General features: G+C 42.7%; 1 protein-coding gene across 1 annotated transcript in view; it reads right to left on the bottom strand.

Annotated features, from left to right (window-relative positions):
* Positions 1-21,070, bottom strand: part of camkmt (calmodulin-lysine N-methyltransferase) — a gene marked incomplete at both ends in the record, with an annotated part of 92,431 nt that overhangs the window by 14,934 nt on the left and 56,427 nt on the right. The window contains 5 exons of the mRNA XM_079229469.1: positions 2,477-2,551; positions 4,600-4,666; positions 8,511-8,574; positions 11,681-11,732; positions 12,832-12,892. Of these exons, the coding sequence (XP_079085595.1) occupies positions 2,477-2,551; positions 4,600-4,666; positions 8,511-8,574; positions 11,681-11,732; positions 12,832-12,892 (319 nt within the window). The remainder of the gene's footprint in view (positions 1-2,476; positions 2,552-4,599; positions 4,667-8,510; positions 8,575-11,680; positions 11,733-12,831; positions 12,893-21,070) is intronic.

The following is a 21,070-nucleotide window of genomic DNA, read 5'->3' on the forward strand; positions in this document are numbered from 1 at the left end:
ACAACAGCCCTTAGGCTGTGCACAGTGGAGGTTAAACTTCCAAGTGGAAAAACAACAAGCTTCACTGGTTTTGCACTTCTTTGATTTTTCTTTTAGCCGCATTCTTTTGATCGTCAACTTGTTTCTTTTACCCATCTTCTTTCTAGCATCCTTCACAGCTCCATTGTGCACTCCACCACTACTTTCTGTGGGTTAATGTGTCTTAATCTCTATTTACAAAGGTAAAGGAAGAGAGCAGGAGGAACAAGAAGTGTATTTCAAGAGTACAATTAAATATGTACCACTCAAGACTCAACAGTTCCTCTTTTGCATAATACTCTTCAAGGATAAGCAGGATATTCAAAGAAGTTAGTCCGTAATGGACTGCTGACACAATGTTCCACCAAACTCTTCTCCTTTTCCTTGCCCCCTTTTCTTCTCTTCTGCTCCCCTCGCTTCTCAGCGGTGGTTCAGCTGCTACCGGTGGAAGCTATAATTAATCGGAGTGGAAGCCGCGTTGTTGACCTTTTCGCAGGTGATCATCGCCACGATGCGTGCGGTAATCGGTCAGCCATCACTCTTCAACCACCACCACTGCAATTATCACGCTGTCAGTCACTCACGTACACGCGCAGAGAAGACGGCACCGCAGAGAAAAAGCGTCTCGCGGCACACCCACCGCACAGACCCGAGACTAAAGCATGCATCTGCTGAGAAGAACTTGCAATATAAAAAAATTCACATGCAATTTACTCTGTTCTGCTTCTGTCTGTCGCAGACACACTAGTCCGCTGTAAAATATCCTCTATTAGCTGCCGGCTCTCTTTCTCTCTCTGGGTGCTGTACCTGACTATTACCTGTAATGACCGTGACATTACAATAATGATAACGGTGTTTGCTAATGCTGCACTTAGCACACATGCACACACTTGTGCAGATAGATACACACACACAGTACACAAGTTACATTTGTTCAGTGTTTGCGAAGCTGGAAAATAGTCAAGTACTTTCTCTTCAACCAACAGCATGTCCATCTTCTCATTGTGTGAGTGTGCGTGCGTGTGTGTGCAGGCGTGGTGGTAAATGGATGTAAATGCTAAGCAACTCATGGTGGATCTATCCCTGGTACTTCACCACTGCAGATTTTTTTTTTTTTAACTGCCTCAGTGAGGTCCACCAGGAAGTAGGTAAAGGTTCCTCAAAGTGTTGCTTTCATTGTCCGACAATATCAGGAAGGGTCAGCAGTTCTCCTCTTCTGCTAAAACACTCGCACATAGTCCCTCTTTATGATCTGTGTATACTCCTCCCACGCATGCACACCCTCTGGCCTACCTATCTGTCTGCTGATTTTAAGGTCTGCTGCATGTGTCACCCGTCTAAAGGTTTCTACATCGCTGCCCACATGAGCATTGGAGTACCCCCAGCAGGACCCCAAGATGCACTGACTCGCACTTGCATTGGTCGAGCCCGGTTGGTTGGCACTACTTAGGTCTTTCTTTAAATGCCACTAATTTACATTTTTTAAATGCTAACATCCTACATTCCTGTCAATATATATCTTTCAAATGATGATGTGCTCATTTCTCCATTATTTTACTTTTTTCTCTCTAATAGAAACGGCGGGTGTGTACCGACTGGGAACAGGATGCAGTAAATGTGATGAGCAAGGTGTACTTACCCTTTCATTTACCATTACAGACCTGTATGCATATGTGTGTGTGTGTGTGTGTGTCTGTGTGTGTGTGTGTGTGTGTGTGTGTGTGTGTGTGTGTGTAAACAAGTCAAGGTATCACAATCCATCGGCTTTGATTGATTTTCTACAAAGAAAAGTAGGGAATCACAGAACAATGCAAACTCTTAATTGCTTTCACATCATCATTCTTTCCATTTTTCATGTTTTTTTTTCCAAGGATGTCGCTGTGTAGGGTACACTGCAAATCATGATGCAGTTTACCTCACACGGTACAATTGAGCGATAAAAAGATGTTATTCTCAATTGGCCACAAGATCTACATTTCAATGAACGATAGGCTAATTGTTATGTTTATGTTGCCTTATCTCTCCATTTCCATCTCCATTTCTACTCCTCCCTCCATCCGCCCTCAACTCTTTCTTTATCTTACTATGTCTCCTTCCTTGTCAATGCGCAATTATTTGCAATTTGCCTAAGTCATCCATTTGCTGGGACACCAAGCATGAAAACGAGGCAATTTGGTGTAAAATGGAGGCAGACGGGCATCTGAGCATGTGTGTGTGTGTGTGTGTGTCTGTCTGTGTCTGTGTCTGTGCGTGGACACGGCAGGGGAAGGTCCAGGCCCTAGTGGGGGGCCATGCAAGAACTGTCACACAAAAGTGAAAATGTATGCAATGAACACACACACTAAGATACATGTGTGTGTGTGTGTGTGTGTGTGTGTGTGTGTGTGTGTGTGTGTGTGTGTGTGTGTGTGTGTGTGTGTGTGTGTGTGTGTGCGCGTGTGTTTGCATGTGAACCTACCAGTCTGCACACATGACAATGTCAAAGTGACCCTCTAGTGCTGAAATGTCGGACTCAGAGTCCCACCTCACCACCCTGTAAGCACACACACAACACAGAAACCAAAGTTTAGTATTGGCAGACTGAGGGAAGCCCGTGTTCATGAGACTGCACAGCGAGCAAAGAGCAGTTTGTCTTTGACCGCTTCTTTTTCCCTCTTCTCAACACGTTGCGTTCCCTGACACCCACTGTTCTTCTGCTTCAGTTGAGACTTGGAGAAAGTGTCAGGGAGGGACGACATGTCATCTGTGAGGTAAAGAGAAGGAGCTTCTGACATGACACTTGACATTTATACCATGTGAACACACACACACACACGCACGCGCACACGCACACACACATGTGTTGCTATTCAACATCCACACTTTCCTCTCTCCTCCTCTTTCTAATCTCATCGTCAAAGCAGATTTACAATATAAATATAGTTAAGAATGCAATAAGACAACAACTGCTTTGCACATTACTAAACAACATATACAACCCTATAAACACAATCAAATAAACCAATAATTATGTATATTGTTAGATAAAATGGGATGTACAATTGAGAATTGGAAGAACCAATAAACAGAAAACGTCCCAAAAAATTTTTTAACTTCTGTTTTCTTATCCCTCAAGTTCTGACATGTGTTGTTACTTCTTCGTCAGTTATTTGCGCAATACATATTACATTTTAGTAGTTTGGTGGGAATTGAGTCAAATTCTTGAACTTGCACAGAAAGTGTTGCTCTGTTTCTACGTCGTATTGATGGCAGAACGGGTTGCCATGTTTGTTTGTGTCCACCAGTCTCAATGGCCAGATGGTTGTTTGTAATTCATTAATGTCCCTCTCATTTACTGGTCACTCGTGGGGCTAAGACAATCTGCCACTTGGTATTTCCTGCTCAGTGCTAAACAGTATTGAAGTTTACTTTTTGTAGTAGATTACCAGTGGCTAAAGTGGTTTTCTTTGGATATAAAAGCAAGACACTTAACCCCGAATTGCTCCCCGTTGCTGTGTCTACAGTGTATAAATGTAAGTCCCTTTGGATAAAAGCGTCAGCTAAATGAAATGTAATGTAATTGTTCCAGATAGTGTAAGGGTGGTGCTGTACTATCGCCAGCATCCTCCTCCATCTCTTTTTCCACACCATTTTCCTTCTCTCTCTTAGACTGTTAGGCAGAGTGGGGGATTATTAATTAGGCATTATTAACACCCACTAAACAAAACATTAGGCCCTGCTAGAAACACAATCTCAATTCACGGCAGGAGGTCCCTATGTGCGCACACTCATTCGCATGCATGTGCTTACACCATCGCGCAACATGCCCCTCCCTCTCCCTCCCCTTGTCCAATCGCATCGTGTCCTTTGCCCTCTCTTGCGGCGCGGCAATGACAGCAGGCATAATCTGAAACGAAAACAATCAAAGTAATGTAGCCTAATTATACCTTTACTTTCTCACTCGCTTGTCCACTCATGTAAATATGCTCAGGAGGGAGAAACGAAGAGAGAGAGAGAACGAGGGAGGAGGTAGGGGGCAAAGCAGTCAGTCAATGATAAAATACCTTTTTTGAGGCCGCGACAACAATTAAATACGTTTTAGCCCGTCCTTGCATATTAGGAATTTGTGTGTGTGGGTGCAGGAAGTGGAAAGTCCTCTCAATGGTTTCTCGATCTCCATCAGAGGAAATCATTTTGCTCGGATGCGCATGAATGTACACAAATACACACACTTACTCGTACGCAGACACATTCTACATGAAGAATAGATATTACAGAATAAGCTTGATCTTTTGTTGTTCCAAACGAAAGGCATAACATTTTTTTTTTTATATATATATATATATAAAATTGACAATTTTTCAAGATACAAATCAGATTTTATTGTCTTTTAATTTATTATTTATTCATAGAATTTATATAAGAGATTTGTACAGTACAATTGTATAGTATACAGATGTGTTGGTCCAAAACAACACAACAGGAAGTCCCCATGTCAGCCACTGAGGTCAAATACTGTACTGGACATGACTTGATGAATAGATTTAGATATCTAACAACATTTTTTTTAGGAAAGATAAAGAGCTAAGGAAATAGTCTCACCTTGCAGATACCTGTGTTGACCCAAACTTTCCAGCTTGTCTGTTTCTTTCGGCCAGCCCTCGAACATCTGACGCACCGTCGGTCAAGGATTCTTCAAAGACTCACACATAACATCCTCAACTGTATACTAAGGCTCGGTTATCTCATATGAAATTAATGTTATCTCTATTTGCATACAGTAGAAAACAGTAGATAAAAAATACATTGTTAAAAATTACTCAATCCTTGCAAATGGGCCTTGAGTGGCCTCCATTCAAAATAAAACCACCAGAATTTGAAGATTTCCAGTGCAGGTACAGTATATACATGTTGACAACATACGGGAAGCATGCACACCAGAGACTCCTGCCTGTCGAGCAGGATAACTTCCAGGCGCTAACTTGAATGAGGATAAAATACTTAAATTGCGCGACTCTTCTAGGCTTTCCACATGTTTCGGACCAAATTGATCAAATTCTGATAATGAAATGAGGCATTTCAGGGGCGTAATTGATCCACCTTTTTAACTGCCACATCAGATCCTACTACGCAACCACAATTTAAACTAGAACACGCATGCAGCATGCACTCATCCTTCACCTCAAATCACAGGCAAACAGACAGGGCAGGACAGCTGGTAAAAAATCTGTATGGATTTTTTGACCGTCCGCCTGCCATGATCCGTGTAGCTGGCAAACTGTTGGCTGTGGTAAGTAAGTGGTGTAACTCTTGATTGAGCAGAAAGAACCACAGATGCTCTGTGCTCTAGTTTTCATTTAATGTACAGGGAGGCGCTATGCTAAGGGCCGCTCCAGTGCGTCATCGAGTCATGGCCCTCCAGGCCTCCCCAAATAAATCCCAAACACTAAAGTTTAACGGTCTAAAAATTCTATATTCTATATTATATTGTCTTTTTACATGTATTCAGCAATTATCTTCTCACGTGTTTAGAAAGAAATCTCCGATTTTGCTTTACTCTGACTGAGGGTTTTTGGAGTGTGCCGTGGTGAATGATACGCGTTTTTTTGTTTTGTTATAAAAAACATAGTAGACACCCACATAGAGACAGCACGAGTGAGTAGAGATGATCTCTAGGGATAGAGCGCCAGCCTGCAGAAGCAGATCACAGCAGCCTCTAGCAGGATCAATGGGAAAGCTTTTAACCACAGATTCACAAACTCACACTGTCCCTCTCGCACACAAAGGCAGGGCGATTGATGTCAAGTTGTCTAGTAATACACTGGCTTGTGGAGTTGCAAAGCAATTCAATTAGGATCTCCTTGTCTTAAAGCCTGCAAAGAGCTGAGGCAAATCCAATTGACAACGACAGAGAGCGAGAGAGCAGGAATGCGTGATAAATTGATAGATGGATTGATATTTGGAGAGCTGATCCAAAACCAAAGAGGTCCCAGACACACTATAATATGTAGGTTAGTACACATTTATATACAGGTGCACATATACAAGCATAAGCACATGCTGGACACCTGTGCATCAGTGTGTTATGCATAGGGATGACAAGGTGAAGAGCAGAGCAGCTTACAGTAATCTCATCACCAGCACACCACTGGGGGAGAGGTCAGCGCATGCACGAACACACACGAAGAAATAAAGAGGAAAAAGTGAAAGAGAGAGTGATTTGAGTACTATTGAACATTAAAGTGGAGGAATATTTGCTCCCATCACTTGAAGTAGACATGCATCAATCATCCTTAATGGAACATTTCAATTGATTTTCAACATGAGTATTCAAGGTCAACAGTGTCTCCTCTCCATGGTGTGTGTCTGTGTGCGTGTGTGTGTGAGTGTTTCTGCAATAGAAATGAGGTCAACAACGTCTTAGGAAGGGAGAATTCTATTGCCTGCATATATCAAAATGTCGTCTATTCACAACTTCTCCTCCCGTTTATCTTCTCATCTATTTCACTGTGTACAACTGAGCCATATCACAACCCACTATCTCTTTCTATTGTAACACTGGTAACACAATCAGGGCATGTAAGACAAACAGTGGCCATTAGCACAAGGCTAAGACCAACAGCTTCCTTCGGAAATGGCACAGAGTGTCTGTAGTATGGGACAATTTGGCTGAGCCCAGAACAAATTATTGTTGTCTTTCTCAACCCTCCCTCCCTCTCTCCCTCTCCCTCTCTCTCTCACTCTCTCTCTCTCTCTCTCTCTTTCTGTGTGTTCAATCCATACTTGCTATGATTTCACTTACAATTCTCTCAATGTATTTGTTCTGTGAAACAAAGCAGCCGGTCAATGGTGTATTGTTTTTTGTGCCCAAGTGTGTGTTTGTGTGTATGTTTTACAGGCTCCATAATGCTATTGTTTGGGTCGTATTGTGATCAGTCGAGGAGCATTGTAGCCAGATGAGAAAGAGATATTGTAAGCACAGCTAAATATGGAAGTGCCTTGTCGGTCAATGGGGAGGAAATGTGTATTTATATTTCCTGCTTCTATAAAACCTCTGTAGCGAGTCTTTCTTTCTTTTTCTTGTCCGTTAAGATATCGAGTGAATAAAGCAAGAAGCGGGGAGGATGGGAGAGAAAGGACAAGAATGATAAAAGAAGACGGGAAGAAAGAGAGAAAAAACAAAGGCGAAAAAGGGGATTAGACTAGGAGAGGTGTAAAATGGGTAGAAAAGAAGAGCAAGATGGTTTGTAAGCTGACAGAGTTGATCAATAACCCATTCAAAGAACAAATGTTGACCAAAAAAAACTCACCTAAAGATTTGTCTTTAAAACTTAATTATAGGCCTAAACCTTAACCACACAAAACATTTCAAACAAACCTTGATTGTTCCTGATTTTAAAACACCCATCAAGCCCTAACCCTAGCCTTAGCGTTAGATTAGATGAAGTCTCAAACAAAATCTGACAGGATGGCAATTACTGTGCTCTTAACATGGCATTGTGGGCAGCTAGGATTGGTAGATGCCATGTTGAGCGGTAGTGCCGGGTATTTGTCACTGTGGGTGCCCCATCTGCTGCTCTTGCCTAAAGATAAAAGAGGTGGATGGCTATTCTTCCTTCACTCCAACCCGATCTCGGGTTTCAAGGCAGAAACACCAAAGTTGCAGCACACAGCTCTATTTTTTGTTTATGTTACTGCCTACAAGAGACACTATACAGCAGGGCAACTGACAACATTGATCACAACATAAATGAATTCAAGCATGGAAGAGTTTAAAATACAATAAGAATAATGGCTTTGATTGCACAATGTTCAATAGACGATAACAGCTGGCACAATGATGAAGCAGTGCTATTACAACTTCTGAGTGTGTATATACACAAACAGATGCCTGACCATTAGGTCCACATAGCATAACACCTACAATTAGTCTAATAGTCCTGCAATAAATCTGGCCATCGTCAATATTAAAATGTTTAGTTTTTTTAAACTAGAAGATGTTGTTTGTGGCATCTGAGTGTATTTTACAGACTCAAAAAGAAATGCATGTTTTCACATGTGAAATCTTACACTGCACATGTAAAGATGATATATTTCATGGGATGTGTGTGAAAAGCACATGCGCCTGAATCTGGGATTTCACATATTACATTTAATATACCACCCTGTGCATTTCTGTCACTTTATCACATGTTAAATCCTGTTACACATGTTATGTTAGACATGACATTGTTGTCCCTTACACAAAATTCACTTTTGTAATCTAGATCATTGAACCATGTTAAATATCCTAAAATTGCATGCCTCTATATGACAATTCACGTGATTGTTATGCAGAGGCATGCAGAGACAGACAACACATTTTCCAAATGAAACCCTGATAAAAAAAACAAAGACAAAAGTTTTCACATAAATAAATCCATATGGATGCATATAAATAAGCGTGAGCTCGGAGGAATGAGTTAGAGAAAGAGGGACGGACAAAAAGAGGAGCGACGACGATGAAAGGATACTCTGAATGGACTTCTCGTTCCCATCTGATAGCAGAACTTCCCTCACGTCAGCACAAATGGCAACCTGAGAGACAGAGAGACAGAGAAATGACACAACACAGAACAAAAGAACAAAACCAAAAGCACCCTTAGATGAAGCAAACATCTGAACACACACACACACACACACACACACACACACACACACACACACACACACACACACACACACACACAATAATGACATAACCATATCTACAAAGCTTCACTCTTGGCAGCCCGGCCCAGCCCAGCCCGCCGCACTCTCTCTCTCTCTCTATTGCTCCCTCTCCTCCCTGCCATTTCCCTCTCTATCTTCACCCCATTTTTATGTCTGCATTATTTTAATCATTCAATCAAATCAGTCAATACTTTTATCATTGTGGCTAGCGGTGGGGGCTGCTATCTTGCTATCACTCTGTTCAGTAATTGCATTGTGACAGGGGATGATGGCAAGCGCAGAGCCTTTTCATTTGACGCTGGGTGTTTATCGGGCCGAGCCATCACTCCGTTCGCCGCTGTCACTCTGCACTCGGCTCGCCGGGCCTGCCTGATGCCCTTCACATAACTTTGCGGTGCAGACTGTGAGAGACGAAGAAAAAGAGAGGGAGAGGGAGCGAGACGGGGAATGGATAGAAAGCTTTGTGCTGCGCTGTGTGAGGGAGATATAGATAGAGAGGTGTGTGCTTTACTATAACCTCATCATTTCACATTCTTCTTTCTTTGCAGATGCCTTTTTTTCATATCAGAAAGTGTGTGTTACGCTGTCAATTTCTGTTAAGGAGGGTGTGTGTGTGTGTGTGTGTGTGTGTCCATGGGTAAGTGTAAGTGAAAGTAGCTATTGTGTTGGTATGCACAAATCATGTATGGCTGATTCAATGTAATCTTGACTCGTATGGCATATGGAGAATACATGATGTAGCATATCAAGTGGATGAACATTTCTAAACAGAACACACACACACACACACACACACACACACACACACACACACACACACACACGTTAAGGCCCTGCAGGGTGTGTGAGGAGGTCACTGAATGCTGTGCGTCCCACCATCTGCTCAAATGGAGGAAGGGACCTCCAGGCTGAACCCGAGCATCGAGCTGAAAGATCAGGAGCCGAATGCTGCAACAACCCTCCACTATACATACATGCAGAGAGTCAGCCTCTGTCAAATGCCCACTAACATCTTGATCGGAACAAATGTTATCAAAATGTCAAACTCTGGCTGCCGCCGTGAAGTACGTAATCTGATATCTGATATCAGTTATCATTTAAATGCTAACCATGGTGTTTCCGAGTGATTATCACCTGGCCGTGCCTTTAAGGAAGGGGGTGAATGAATGACAAAGAGCAGTGTGGAAGGGAGGGAAGATATTCAACTGCAGGAATAATTAATGAACAGTTCAGTCGCACAAAAAAAAAAAAAAAGTTGAATGTGGTGTCAGTGACGGATGACGGAGGGATGAGGAGAAGGAGAGGTGTGAAGGAAGGATTCCATCTCAAGCCACCAATGTCAAAACATGGTGTATTGACTGCCAAGAGATAAAAACAGGCTCTCTCTCACACTCACACTCACACACACACACACACACAGAATGGCATCCAGCAGATCGATGGGACACTGACGATGCTATGTGGAGGGGCCCTTAAGACCCTGGCTAATAAACCCTATGGCTCACCGACTGAGGTATATCTGAGTGTCAGTGTGTGTGTGTGTGTGTGTGTGTGTGTGTGTGTGTGTGTGTGTGTGTGTGTGTGTGTGTGCTGTGTCAATATAGCTTTCAATACCCAAGCTAGGAGAAACTACTCAGGTGGTCTGATGATTGTGTGAGTGTGTCTCGTAAAAAAAAAGAGAGAACATATTATATTCATTGTGTGTGATAGAAACATTAATCTGTTAATCAGAAAAACGAGCTTCACATCTGTTTTTTATCTAAAACACACTAAAACGATGTAAAACGTTACATTTTACATGATTATTATTGTGTGATTCTGGTTTTCACACAAACGTGATTATGCAAATTCCTTCGCCTGACACTGAAAGAAAATTCAAATTTGTGAAAGTATTTGATCTTATATTGAGTCTACATTAATGACATCTGTAGTTACTAGCTGAAGGTTTCTCTTAAGACAATTCATTAATTAATGAGTTATTACTACACAAAGAACTTCTAAGCTCAGAGAAAAAGCGCGGTTGACCTTAAATGGTTAATGTTGTGTTTCAGGAATGAGCTTAGTTGAGTCTGTGTTGCTCAATTAAACATAAAACCCAATAGCAAAAGGTACAAATACTGTTTTAGTTGTCATATCAACAATTAGGGAATGTGTTTGACCAGTATAATTCAAACGGGAAAGCTAATTAAACCTAATGGACAAAACAAAACAAAAAAACGGGAAGCTTACATGCTGCTATAAATGAAATGTGTGAATGTGACACAAAGAGACAAAGTCTGCTGAGCAAGTGTTGTCCAGCCTGGAAACGTAGCTTTGTGTTGATTGGCATGGATATTTGTCATCATCCTTCAAAGATGGAATTCATCTGAAAGTTCACCTCCACAGTAATCAAGTAATGGACAGGATGCAATTTTTGTTATTTCTTGTGTAACGAACTCTTCCGTCAACAGAACGCCACTGTGCATATGAAACCTTTCACTTTTCCTTTAAACAATGATTTTAAAAGCTCAAGGTTGTTAGAATCTCAAAGCAGATTGACAGAAGTTGGTACTTAACAACCAATTGTGATTAGGTTGTACTAATAGTTTCTTCATAGACTTGAGAGCTGTTTTAAGCACTAATATGTTGTAAATAACTCTTAGACCACACACTTGGGAGACTTACTACGGATACACTCTGGATTTTAAGATTTATTCAACAAGTAAGGGGCCAACCATAGGCACAAGACGTTCTGTGAATTTGGTGGGGAAACCCGAAGAGATGACAAGTGAACTACTGTTAATTTATTGTGGGTAAAGATCGTGCATGCATACATTTGAATGAACGATATGTATATGAATAGGTATGGATACTGCATATTGATTGGTGAGGGTCAATTTCATTAATGAAGCCAAGCCACTTCTCCCGCAGATATTTGTGTGTGTGTGTGCGTGTCTGTGTGTGTGTGTGTGTGTGTGTGTGTGTGACTTACCATAAGCCCAGCAAGACAAGTCATACCTCCTCCTAACTCACACACTGCACCCCTGAGAGACAGAGAAGAGTGGGAGTGAGATTCACCTTGCTGAGCCAAACCTAGCAGTTTAGCACACACACACACACACACACACACACACACACACACACACACACACACACACACAAACGCGCGCGCTATCATACAAACACATGCACTTACACACACAGTAAACCCAGCGGGGCAAGAAATATCAATTCAACCATCAACCTGAAAGCTGAATACTGAACATTGAGAAGCACAAGCTCAATCAGCGGGAATCTGAGAAAACACACACACACACACACACACACACACACACACACACACACACACACACACACACACACACAGTCCTGTAGCTTGCATGCTCAATCAACCCCTCTCTCCATCCTCTTCCTCCTTTCATCTCCCCTCTCCCTCCATCTCTACCCCTCTCCTCTTTCATCCCTCTCTGCCTCTCTCCCTCTCTTGCTGACCTTCACTGCGCTGCTCTGATCAATACCCCTCTCTTCCTCGCCTCCCGCCTCTTGAATGTTAAAGCAGGAAATCAAAGGGTGACGTTCCACCTTGAGTGGAAATCAAAGGTGCCTGGGTGCTTTTCAGCTCCGTGCCGCAGGGCAGGCCAGTGCTCAGCAGACGAGAGCAGGCGAAAGAGCAACACAGGACAACAAAAGGTCCAGAATGACACAAGTACCAGGCGTTTACACCGGGCCACCAGTCAGATCTAAATCAGAGGGATCCAGCACTGTTCCACCATCTGTTCTTACAACAAACGCAATACTTTCAATAAGTTTGTGCAGGAAGAATAATGGCCTTTTTATTGAATCGTATCATAAAGCCATTTCCTGTCACGTAGCAGTTGTTTTGTGTGAAATCAAGCGTGCCAGTACATGCTACCAAATATCCTACTGATCGTCTCATTTGTATGCGATCCAACATCGCAGGTAAATATCTTCCTGTCAAAGAATAAACACAAACTCCTAACAGTCAGAATTATAACAGCAATGCTAAAAAACTTGCTAAACATAACTTAAGAAAACAATGTAGATTCTGATCTGTGCAATTAATCTCAGCTTTTAGTCCTTGTTTTCTTGGTAAGAGTGGATTTAAGGAGAGGAATAACTCACTTGAACATGTGACGTTTCCGCAGACAGTAATGAGCCATCACCTCTTCAGACGGCCACACACCTAAATGAAACAGGAGAGACCAAGGGAGAGTTAGAGACTCAGTTACTAACTGATGTTTATCCATTTCCACGACAGATCTTTATTTGCAGGCATTCATAGCATCACTGATGTGACAAAGTGCTTTGATTCCAGTGTCTCAACATCAAAACACCTTAATATTGACATAAAAACAATGAGTGTTCAGTGAAACATAATTGGATGCATTGTATTTTCCAGTCTGTGTTCATTTGCTTCTCTTGTGGTTTCCACCTTGCCTGTGATCCAAGGCTTCTCTGTCTCGGTCTGTCTGTGGGTCCGTCTGTCTATCCTAAATCCTTGCAACACACTCTCTCATTGGGCACTGTGTATGCAAGTGTGTGTGTGTGTGTGTGTGTGACAGGGGGTCCGGTGGGTGATAATCACAGCGCGCAGGCCTGTCTGGCTTATCACCTACTGTCAGCCCTTCTCCTTCTACCGTGCATGTAACACACACTAACGCACACACACTTGCATACTTGGTGCTATTTTCCCTTTCTCTCTCAAAACACACACACACACACACACACACACACACACACACACACACACACACACACGTTGGCAGTAGAAGAAGTAAACATTCATTTGAATAAAACTTCAGCTTTTCGCTTCTGGCTTTGAACAAGAAGGTTCGGCTTGGCGCCGCCTGTGTGCGTTTGTGTGCACACGGGCATCTGTGTGTGTCTGTGTGTGCGCTTATATGAAGGAGTTGTTGAGAAAAGAGAATGAGGGGATATAGAATGAGTTGGAGAAAGCAAGCGAGGGAGGGAGACAGAGATAGAAAATGAGCGAGGTAACGAGAGAAAACTGGGAAAGGGCGGGAGGGTTAGAGGAGGAGAGAGAAAAGGTGGTAGTCGATATAATAAGCGGCTTACAGGCGGTCTCTCTTCACCTCATGGAGCAGACATCACTGCTCCCTCCCTCTCCCTCTCTGTGTCTATGTCTCTCACTCTCCTTCTTGCTCGCTCTCTCTCTTTCCCCTCGCTCCGGTCCGCCAAGATTAGCTCAAGCAAGCAGGATTTAATAATGCCTATTGATAAAATGTCCAAATATTCCTTTTCCCCATTAGAAAAAAAAAACTGCTTTCTATGTCTTGGCCTGACAGCGCGCGCACACACACACACACACACACACACACACACACACACACACACACACACACACACACACACACACACACACGCACACAATACAATGACAGCCAGAGTAGCTATACTGTGTGTCTAGAGAGTGTCAAGACACGTAAGGCTTAAATAAGGTGACATTTTTAAATTTCATCTGTTATTCCCCTTCAGCCAGGCGCTTGTGACATAGTATGAAAAACTTTACACTGCCAACTGGCACGACGTTCAGTATTGCAATGGTTTACGGTCGTGTAATGCTGGATAATATCTCAAGATGTGTTATATTGATATGTATATATGCGGAAGTCTTTAATAGCCATTGTATTTTAAACATGTATTAAGTCATAGGGGCCACTGCACTGCAGGTACAGAACAAAGACTGATGTGCAAATTGTGTTACCCTGATAAATATGTATTCACCAATCACATCGGAGCATTTTCATTCACTGTTAATCCTCTAGAATAAGTGCATGTGGGGTATTGTGCGTCTTAAGCTGCATCCTAATTCTCCCCTTCATCCTTAACTTTGACCCCTCCCCTTGTGATTGCATGTTCACATGAAATGGAATGGTGTCCCACGACACAACTTTGCCCTGTACTATGACAGTTTGGCCCCTCCCCTCTATGTACACAGATTTGTGTCACCGTGACACTTGACATCAAGGGGCACCCGAAACATCTTGGGCAGATGAACAGTAGAGGGTGGTAATGCAACATTAAACTGGTTGAGATCTGCCACTCAACAGCACAAGCAGAAGAATAAAAAATAGATGGCCCCCACTCTCTTATCTGCAGCTTCATTTGGTTTTCAGTCTGCTGTTGACTCCTCGTGATGTGCACAAGTCATGAGTGGCGTCTGGAGTGAGTGCAACATTATCCCTACAGCTGAAAGGAAAGGTTTCCGAAAGAGATTTCGGACAAAGCCGCACTCTACCATTCTTTCAGATCGTTTCCTTTCAGGGTGTCGACGCATGCCTAAAAGGATTCTGTTCAACCAAGATGCCTCAAGGCCATATGTGATTATAATATCACGAAAAGATAATGGAAGATAAATATGTGAGTTATGAGTTCAGCACAATACCAACTGTGTAAAGTTCTAAACTTGAGATTTCTTGCCATGTTTTCATACCTACCGAGGGCGTGTTTCAGATTAACTTTCTTCAATACAAAGTTATTTGCCTGTGTGTGTGTGTGTGTGTGTGTGTGTGTGTGTGTGTGTGTGTGTGTGTGCGTGTGCATGAGTGTGTGAACACATGCAAGTGTGTGAGACAGAGCCAGACAGACAGCTCTAAGTAATAAAGCTTTGTAAAGCATATGTGAATCTGATTGTTAATCCCCAACTCCAATAGCATTAATAGCCCAGGGTGATAGCAACTATGTGTGTGTGTGTGTGTGTGTGTGTGTGTGTGTGTGTGTGTGTGTGTGTGTGTGTGTGTGTGTGTGTGTGTGTGTGTATGTGTGTGTGTCCCTCCCAGGTCGAGGTGCACTGTAGGAAATGAAGGGATCAGGAGTAGAGAGCAGATTACTCTTCCTGAGGATAATGAAATTATTTCTCACCTTCAATTACTAGATGAGGAAAGGAAGCAGTGTAGGTGTGTGTTTATGTGTGTATCAGCTTAATGCAGTTATCTGTTCCAGGCACTAAACCTTGTCGATGGTGTAACCCCAAAAACCATATGTGAAGCTTATTGGTGCTTTGTGCTGGAAACATTGCTGCTGGGTTGCTCCTGTTCTTTTTAGGAATAACTTCAAACCTGTGAGATTGTTTCCCCTTTTTAAAGTGCTCGTACACCATGTGTGGTGCAGCAGCATAAATAAGCCACTAAAATGGTTGTTGTACGTGATCATGAGGAGATTTGTCAATTATTAGTTTGCAACCCCTTTTTTTAGTGGCTTATTTATGCTGCTGTGCCATACGGCTGCACACTACTCAAAAATACTGCATTCAGGATTTTGTTTTCAACCGCAATCTAACCAATCACTTGTGCCAACTTCAAGCCCACTTTAGTCTCTGCTCAGCCAACCTGCAAATATAAGCAATCTGCAATTGGAGGGAGTAACGTTATTTCATGTGGTTGCCCACTATGGTAGCATTATTATTATTACTATTATTGAGTCAAATTTTATCCATGTACTGTACAACTTTAGTAAGACACACCGATTTCATGTTACAGACATATTACTTTAAAGTATTGTGCAGGTTTTATGACTTAAATGTGAAAGTAGTTTTCTGCTCATATGGAATATTAAAATATAGTAGCGCCGTCTGTGCAGTTTCCACTTTATTGACTGACATTTTTCAATAATTATAGATTTAAATTTGAATCTATATTTTTGTATCTGCCGAACCTACTCAGGATGTCACTGTTTTCACGATAAACATGCATCTTTTTCTCCGATGGTATGGCATAATATGTGATGCATGGTTGAAAACAAACGGCTGAACACAAGGCGAGAGTATTTCACGTAGTCGCATGCTGTCCATGTTTCTCTTCATCACGGGCTTGCTGAAAGACACGCCTCATTCCTGGTGTGTTTTATAAACTCAGACACAGTATGAGCTGTACTGGGGATGGGAGGCCAGCTGAACCAATCAGATGTCTTGGTTGCAGCTACCCTTTGAATCTACTGTTTAATGTCATGGTCCTAAACCCTCCACATCCTGGTAACCCAGGGGTGACCCTTCGAAATCCATGGTTTATGGCAGCGCTAATCTGGCCTCAGTAGCTGTCAGTAATCTCATGCACAGGGATGGAATTATCCATCCATCCCTCCGTTTTCTGCTGCTTATCCAGGTTTGGGCCGCCGTGGCTGCAGGCTAAGAACGGCAACCCGGTCATCAGGGCAGCCTTCTCCCTGCCTACCTGCTCCTGTTCTTCCTGAGGGATCCATGTGCCTCTGAAAGCTCCGGGATCAGACAGCGGGGATGGAATTAGCTAAAAAGCCATTTCTAATATCTGAAGGGGGATCCCGGTACTATTTAAGAGGTCTAAAATAACTCAGCTAAAAGGAATTGAGACAAGGTTACTACTCAGTCTTTGGTACCAAGAATGAATTATACACAGCCAGAACACTTTTGTTAAACAGATAAAAGGATCTGCTTATTTGAGTTTGAGCTGAAAGCAACATTGATGATGTGTTTCAGACTTTTTAAATGTCTAAAATCCTATTCATGCAGTCTGAATGTTCATTACAGGTCTGACATATTCTAAATGGTGTCTGACAATCATCACAAAGGTCAGTTTACATACGAGACCAGACGATGGCCATTGTGTTCGCTTTACAATTCACTGATATGTAGTACTGATGTCAGATATGAGATATGAGGTGTTGGTCAACAGTTTTCCTTAACAAAGCCAATTTTGTTTCTTTTATCTTTGGGAAATAAAATGTTCAGTTTTTTTCCTTTCTATCATCAGCCTCTGTTGGGTCTCCTGCTGAGGACAGAATGCTGCAGTATATAAAGGATGGGATGAGTAAAAGAGCCAGAGGAGAAGCAGGACGACGAGAAAGAAGAAGGAGATGATCAGAGTGAGGAGGAGCGCAAACAGTGTGAATGAGGAGAATGGGAGCCGTTCAAAAGGCGTGCGGATGAGCAGTGAGGAGGAAGGTGTAGGGAGGTATGGGAAGGGGAGATGGGGAAGGAAAGCAGTGTGGAAATGAAAGAAAACGAAAGATGGGTCTCAGGATATGGGCTGAGAAACGATGGCAGGAGAAGAAGGAAAGGGGGGTCAGAGGGATGAAGATGCAGCGGAGGAGGAGTGATATTAGGCAGGTGGAGGAGTGACAAGGAGGATGAGGAGGAATGGGAAAGAGAGGAGTAATAGGAGGATGGGAAAAGATGGCAAAAAAAAGAAATTGCCAATGGAAGGGGAGAGAGACGTGTCAAGATGGGGTTAAGTGGGCCATGATGTTGCTTCGGGCACGTACGCACACACACACACACACACACACACACACACACACACACACACGTCTCTATCACTACTACATACTGATACACACACCAGTTTGTTGGTTTCGTTCACACACACACACACACACACACACACACACACACAGAGACACAGAGACACACACAGTGTCTCTCTCTGCCCTCCGGCCCAGCGTGTCTTCAGGCTCCGTGGCTCTCTGGCGGTGATCCGTCTCCACATTAAGCGAGGCCTCAGATAATTCCTAAGCCTCCTCCATGGCCGATCCAATAAGGGATAAGACTCTCGCCTGGCCATGATCAACTGACAATCTGTCCTCTCACACGGCTACTTTAGTGGAGGCCCGGGATTACCTCGGCCAGCCTAGACAGGGTACACACAGTTCACAAGACCACAGAGTGAGGTGTGCATGTGATTGAGTCGACGAGAAAGACAGGGATTGAAGAAGAGTGTGTACAGCGGTGTGTGCGTTTGGGAGTGTATGTGTATGTGTTTGCATACATGCCACCATAGTGAGGTACGAGAGAGCGGGTTGCTGCATCTCGTCTGTGTTACCACTTGTAGGTGAGGGGTTTCAAAATGGCAAACAGTGAGATCTCTGTGACAAAACACTATGATACTTGTAAACAAATATGGCACTTTGTAAAAAGGGTAACACTTTTACAGATTAGACTCTGTCGTCAAAAGTCTGTTTTCCAAACTGCTGTGCATTTTGGAACAAACATATTGATATCCGTTATCAACATCAATCTACAACAAGAAATGTAACGCAAGAAGATGGGCACACCAGAACTAGAAACTGCGTTACTGCTCTTAAGACGTACGGTTGAACAGTACCTCATACAAATACGATATACTTAAAAAAAAAGGTCTATTTCGTGTAATTGAGGAGTTGTATCCGATAATCGAAATGCCACTAAATAAAACATCAATGCTTTAGAGGTAGTACTTCAGCGTTTTAGAAGCCGTGCAGTATAATAAGTAAGTGCCGACTGCAGTCGGGTGATTGGGAACAGAAAAGCTGCAATGAAAACACAAGTCAAAAGGGTTAAAGAACAAATATCACTGATTTCCTAGTTGTGGCCTTTGAGGATCGTCATCCTTTGATGAATCAGATTAGGTGAGATTTTTGAAAAGCTTGAACTATTAATAGCAGTGTGTTAATAATAATAGCAATTACGAAATGATCATTCTGCCTGGCCGGTATGGTAAATACACACGCTGTGAATAGGCAGTTTAGATAGCCTATTCGCCTTTCACCAGAAGAGCCGGGCAACGTATGATAAGCATCGACATTCTAGCCAACAGAGTCTGCCTTGGAGACACTCCTGATCCCTTTTTCCATTGGAATAGGCTCATTTTAACACGTACTCACACACACACACACACACAAACACACACACACACACACACACACACACACACACACACACACACACACTCGCACACACGCTTGGAGGACTGTGCAGGGCTTCGATAAGCGTGGCCCTTCTCTCTCTCTCTCTCTCTCTGAGTAAACATCGTTTTGGATTAGGCAGAGTATAATGAGAGCAGGGGGCTATCTGCCCACCACGCCTGCATTGTGGCCCCCCGCTCCTCTCTGAGGGGGCCGGGACCAATCTTTACTCTGCTATTTATCCCCCTCCTCTGATAGCTTACTTATCTGCTGCAAAATGCCAGGGCTGACTGCCTGTCTAACTGCCCCTATAACTGTCTGCTTGCCTCCTTGTCTGCCTGGTTCCACGCCCTTCTGTCTGTCTCTCTGTCATCCCATTTTAAGGCTTGCAAAAGCATTAAGACAAACGCACGGCTATGTCTCATTTTATCTCCCTTCTACCTGTCTGTCAGCATGTCTGTGTACATGACAGACTCCTTTCCTGTATCTTGTGGAGGGACAGTTTTGCAGTAGGAGTGATATTATAAAAGCAGAGCAACGATATATGCAGAGCAAGTAGGACCAAGCAGCTTGTGGCTGTGTCTGAAATTATCTAAAGGGTGTGTTTTGTCATTTTATTAATTTGATTATGTGCAAATAGAACCACATAGGGACAGACGAAACTTTGTCCTTTTCAGTAATCTAGGTATATATATATATTCATTTGATTTGAAGAAAGTATTACCTATTGAGTGTGCAAGCACCAAACCTGATACTACAGGTTCCTTAATATAATGTCATGAATCAAATTAAACCAAGAACTCACCTCAGTCTTATTTAATACCAACCCTTACAAACCACAAAAAGGGGTGATGTACTCTAGGGAATTATATTCAATTATGTTTGTATAGCCTAATATCACAAATCACAAACTTGCCTCATAGAATTTGACAATCAGTACAACATCCGGTGTCCTTGGACCCTCACAACCTCAGGGAGAGCAACTGATGGACCCCTCTCCCAGGATGAACAGTGCAATAGTTGTCAGGCGTACAGAATGAACAACATTATCAAATAGTTAATCTTATTACATAAATTATACATATAATGAGAGTAGGAATAGCCCCAATAATAGCAGAAATGATAAGAGGAAAACTACTAAACACAAATGTATACATCTTTTCATTTGTATTTTTGCTGCCCACTTTTTTTACTCAAATATGAAGCACAACCGAGTCAAAAATTGGTTCTCAAGTTTGTAACTGGAATCCTTGTTTACGTCATATAAATGTTTTACATGGACCGGTTTCCATCACCACCGTTCGCTGCACTTCTCATTGACAATGAACAGACCTAGAGTGAACACTTGATGGAATGACATCTGCAGAGTGCGCACAGGAACAAAGTAGAAGTGAGGGTTACGGGAGGAGAGTCAAATAAAGTATGGAGATAGAAATGGAAGAAGGGAGTGAGAGAGACACGGCACCGCAGAATTACAGAGAGGAGGAACGATCGAATGAGAGAGGAGGGAATGAGATGTGGGGAGACAGAAACAACAAAGAGGGAGTTTGACATGTGGCTAATAGACATATCAGCACTGAGGTGTGGGGTTTAGCTGGCAGACGAGAGCTTTGCAGAGCTTCATTCATTGATTAGCATACGGAGAGTGGCATGGGGCCGTGTGACAACCCCAGATTACGCTACACACACACGCACACACACACACACA

Source organism: Taurulus bubalis (assembly GCF_910589615.1).
Source record: "Taurulus bubalis genome assembly, chromosome: 14".
Taxonomy (NCBI): domain Eukaryota; kingdom Metazoa; phylum Chordata; class Actinopteri; order Perciformes; family Cottidae; genus Taurulus; species Taurulus bubalis.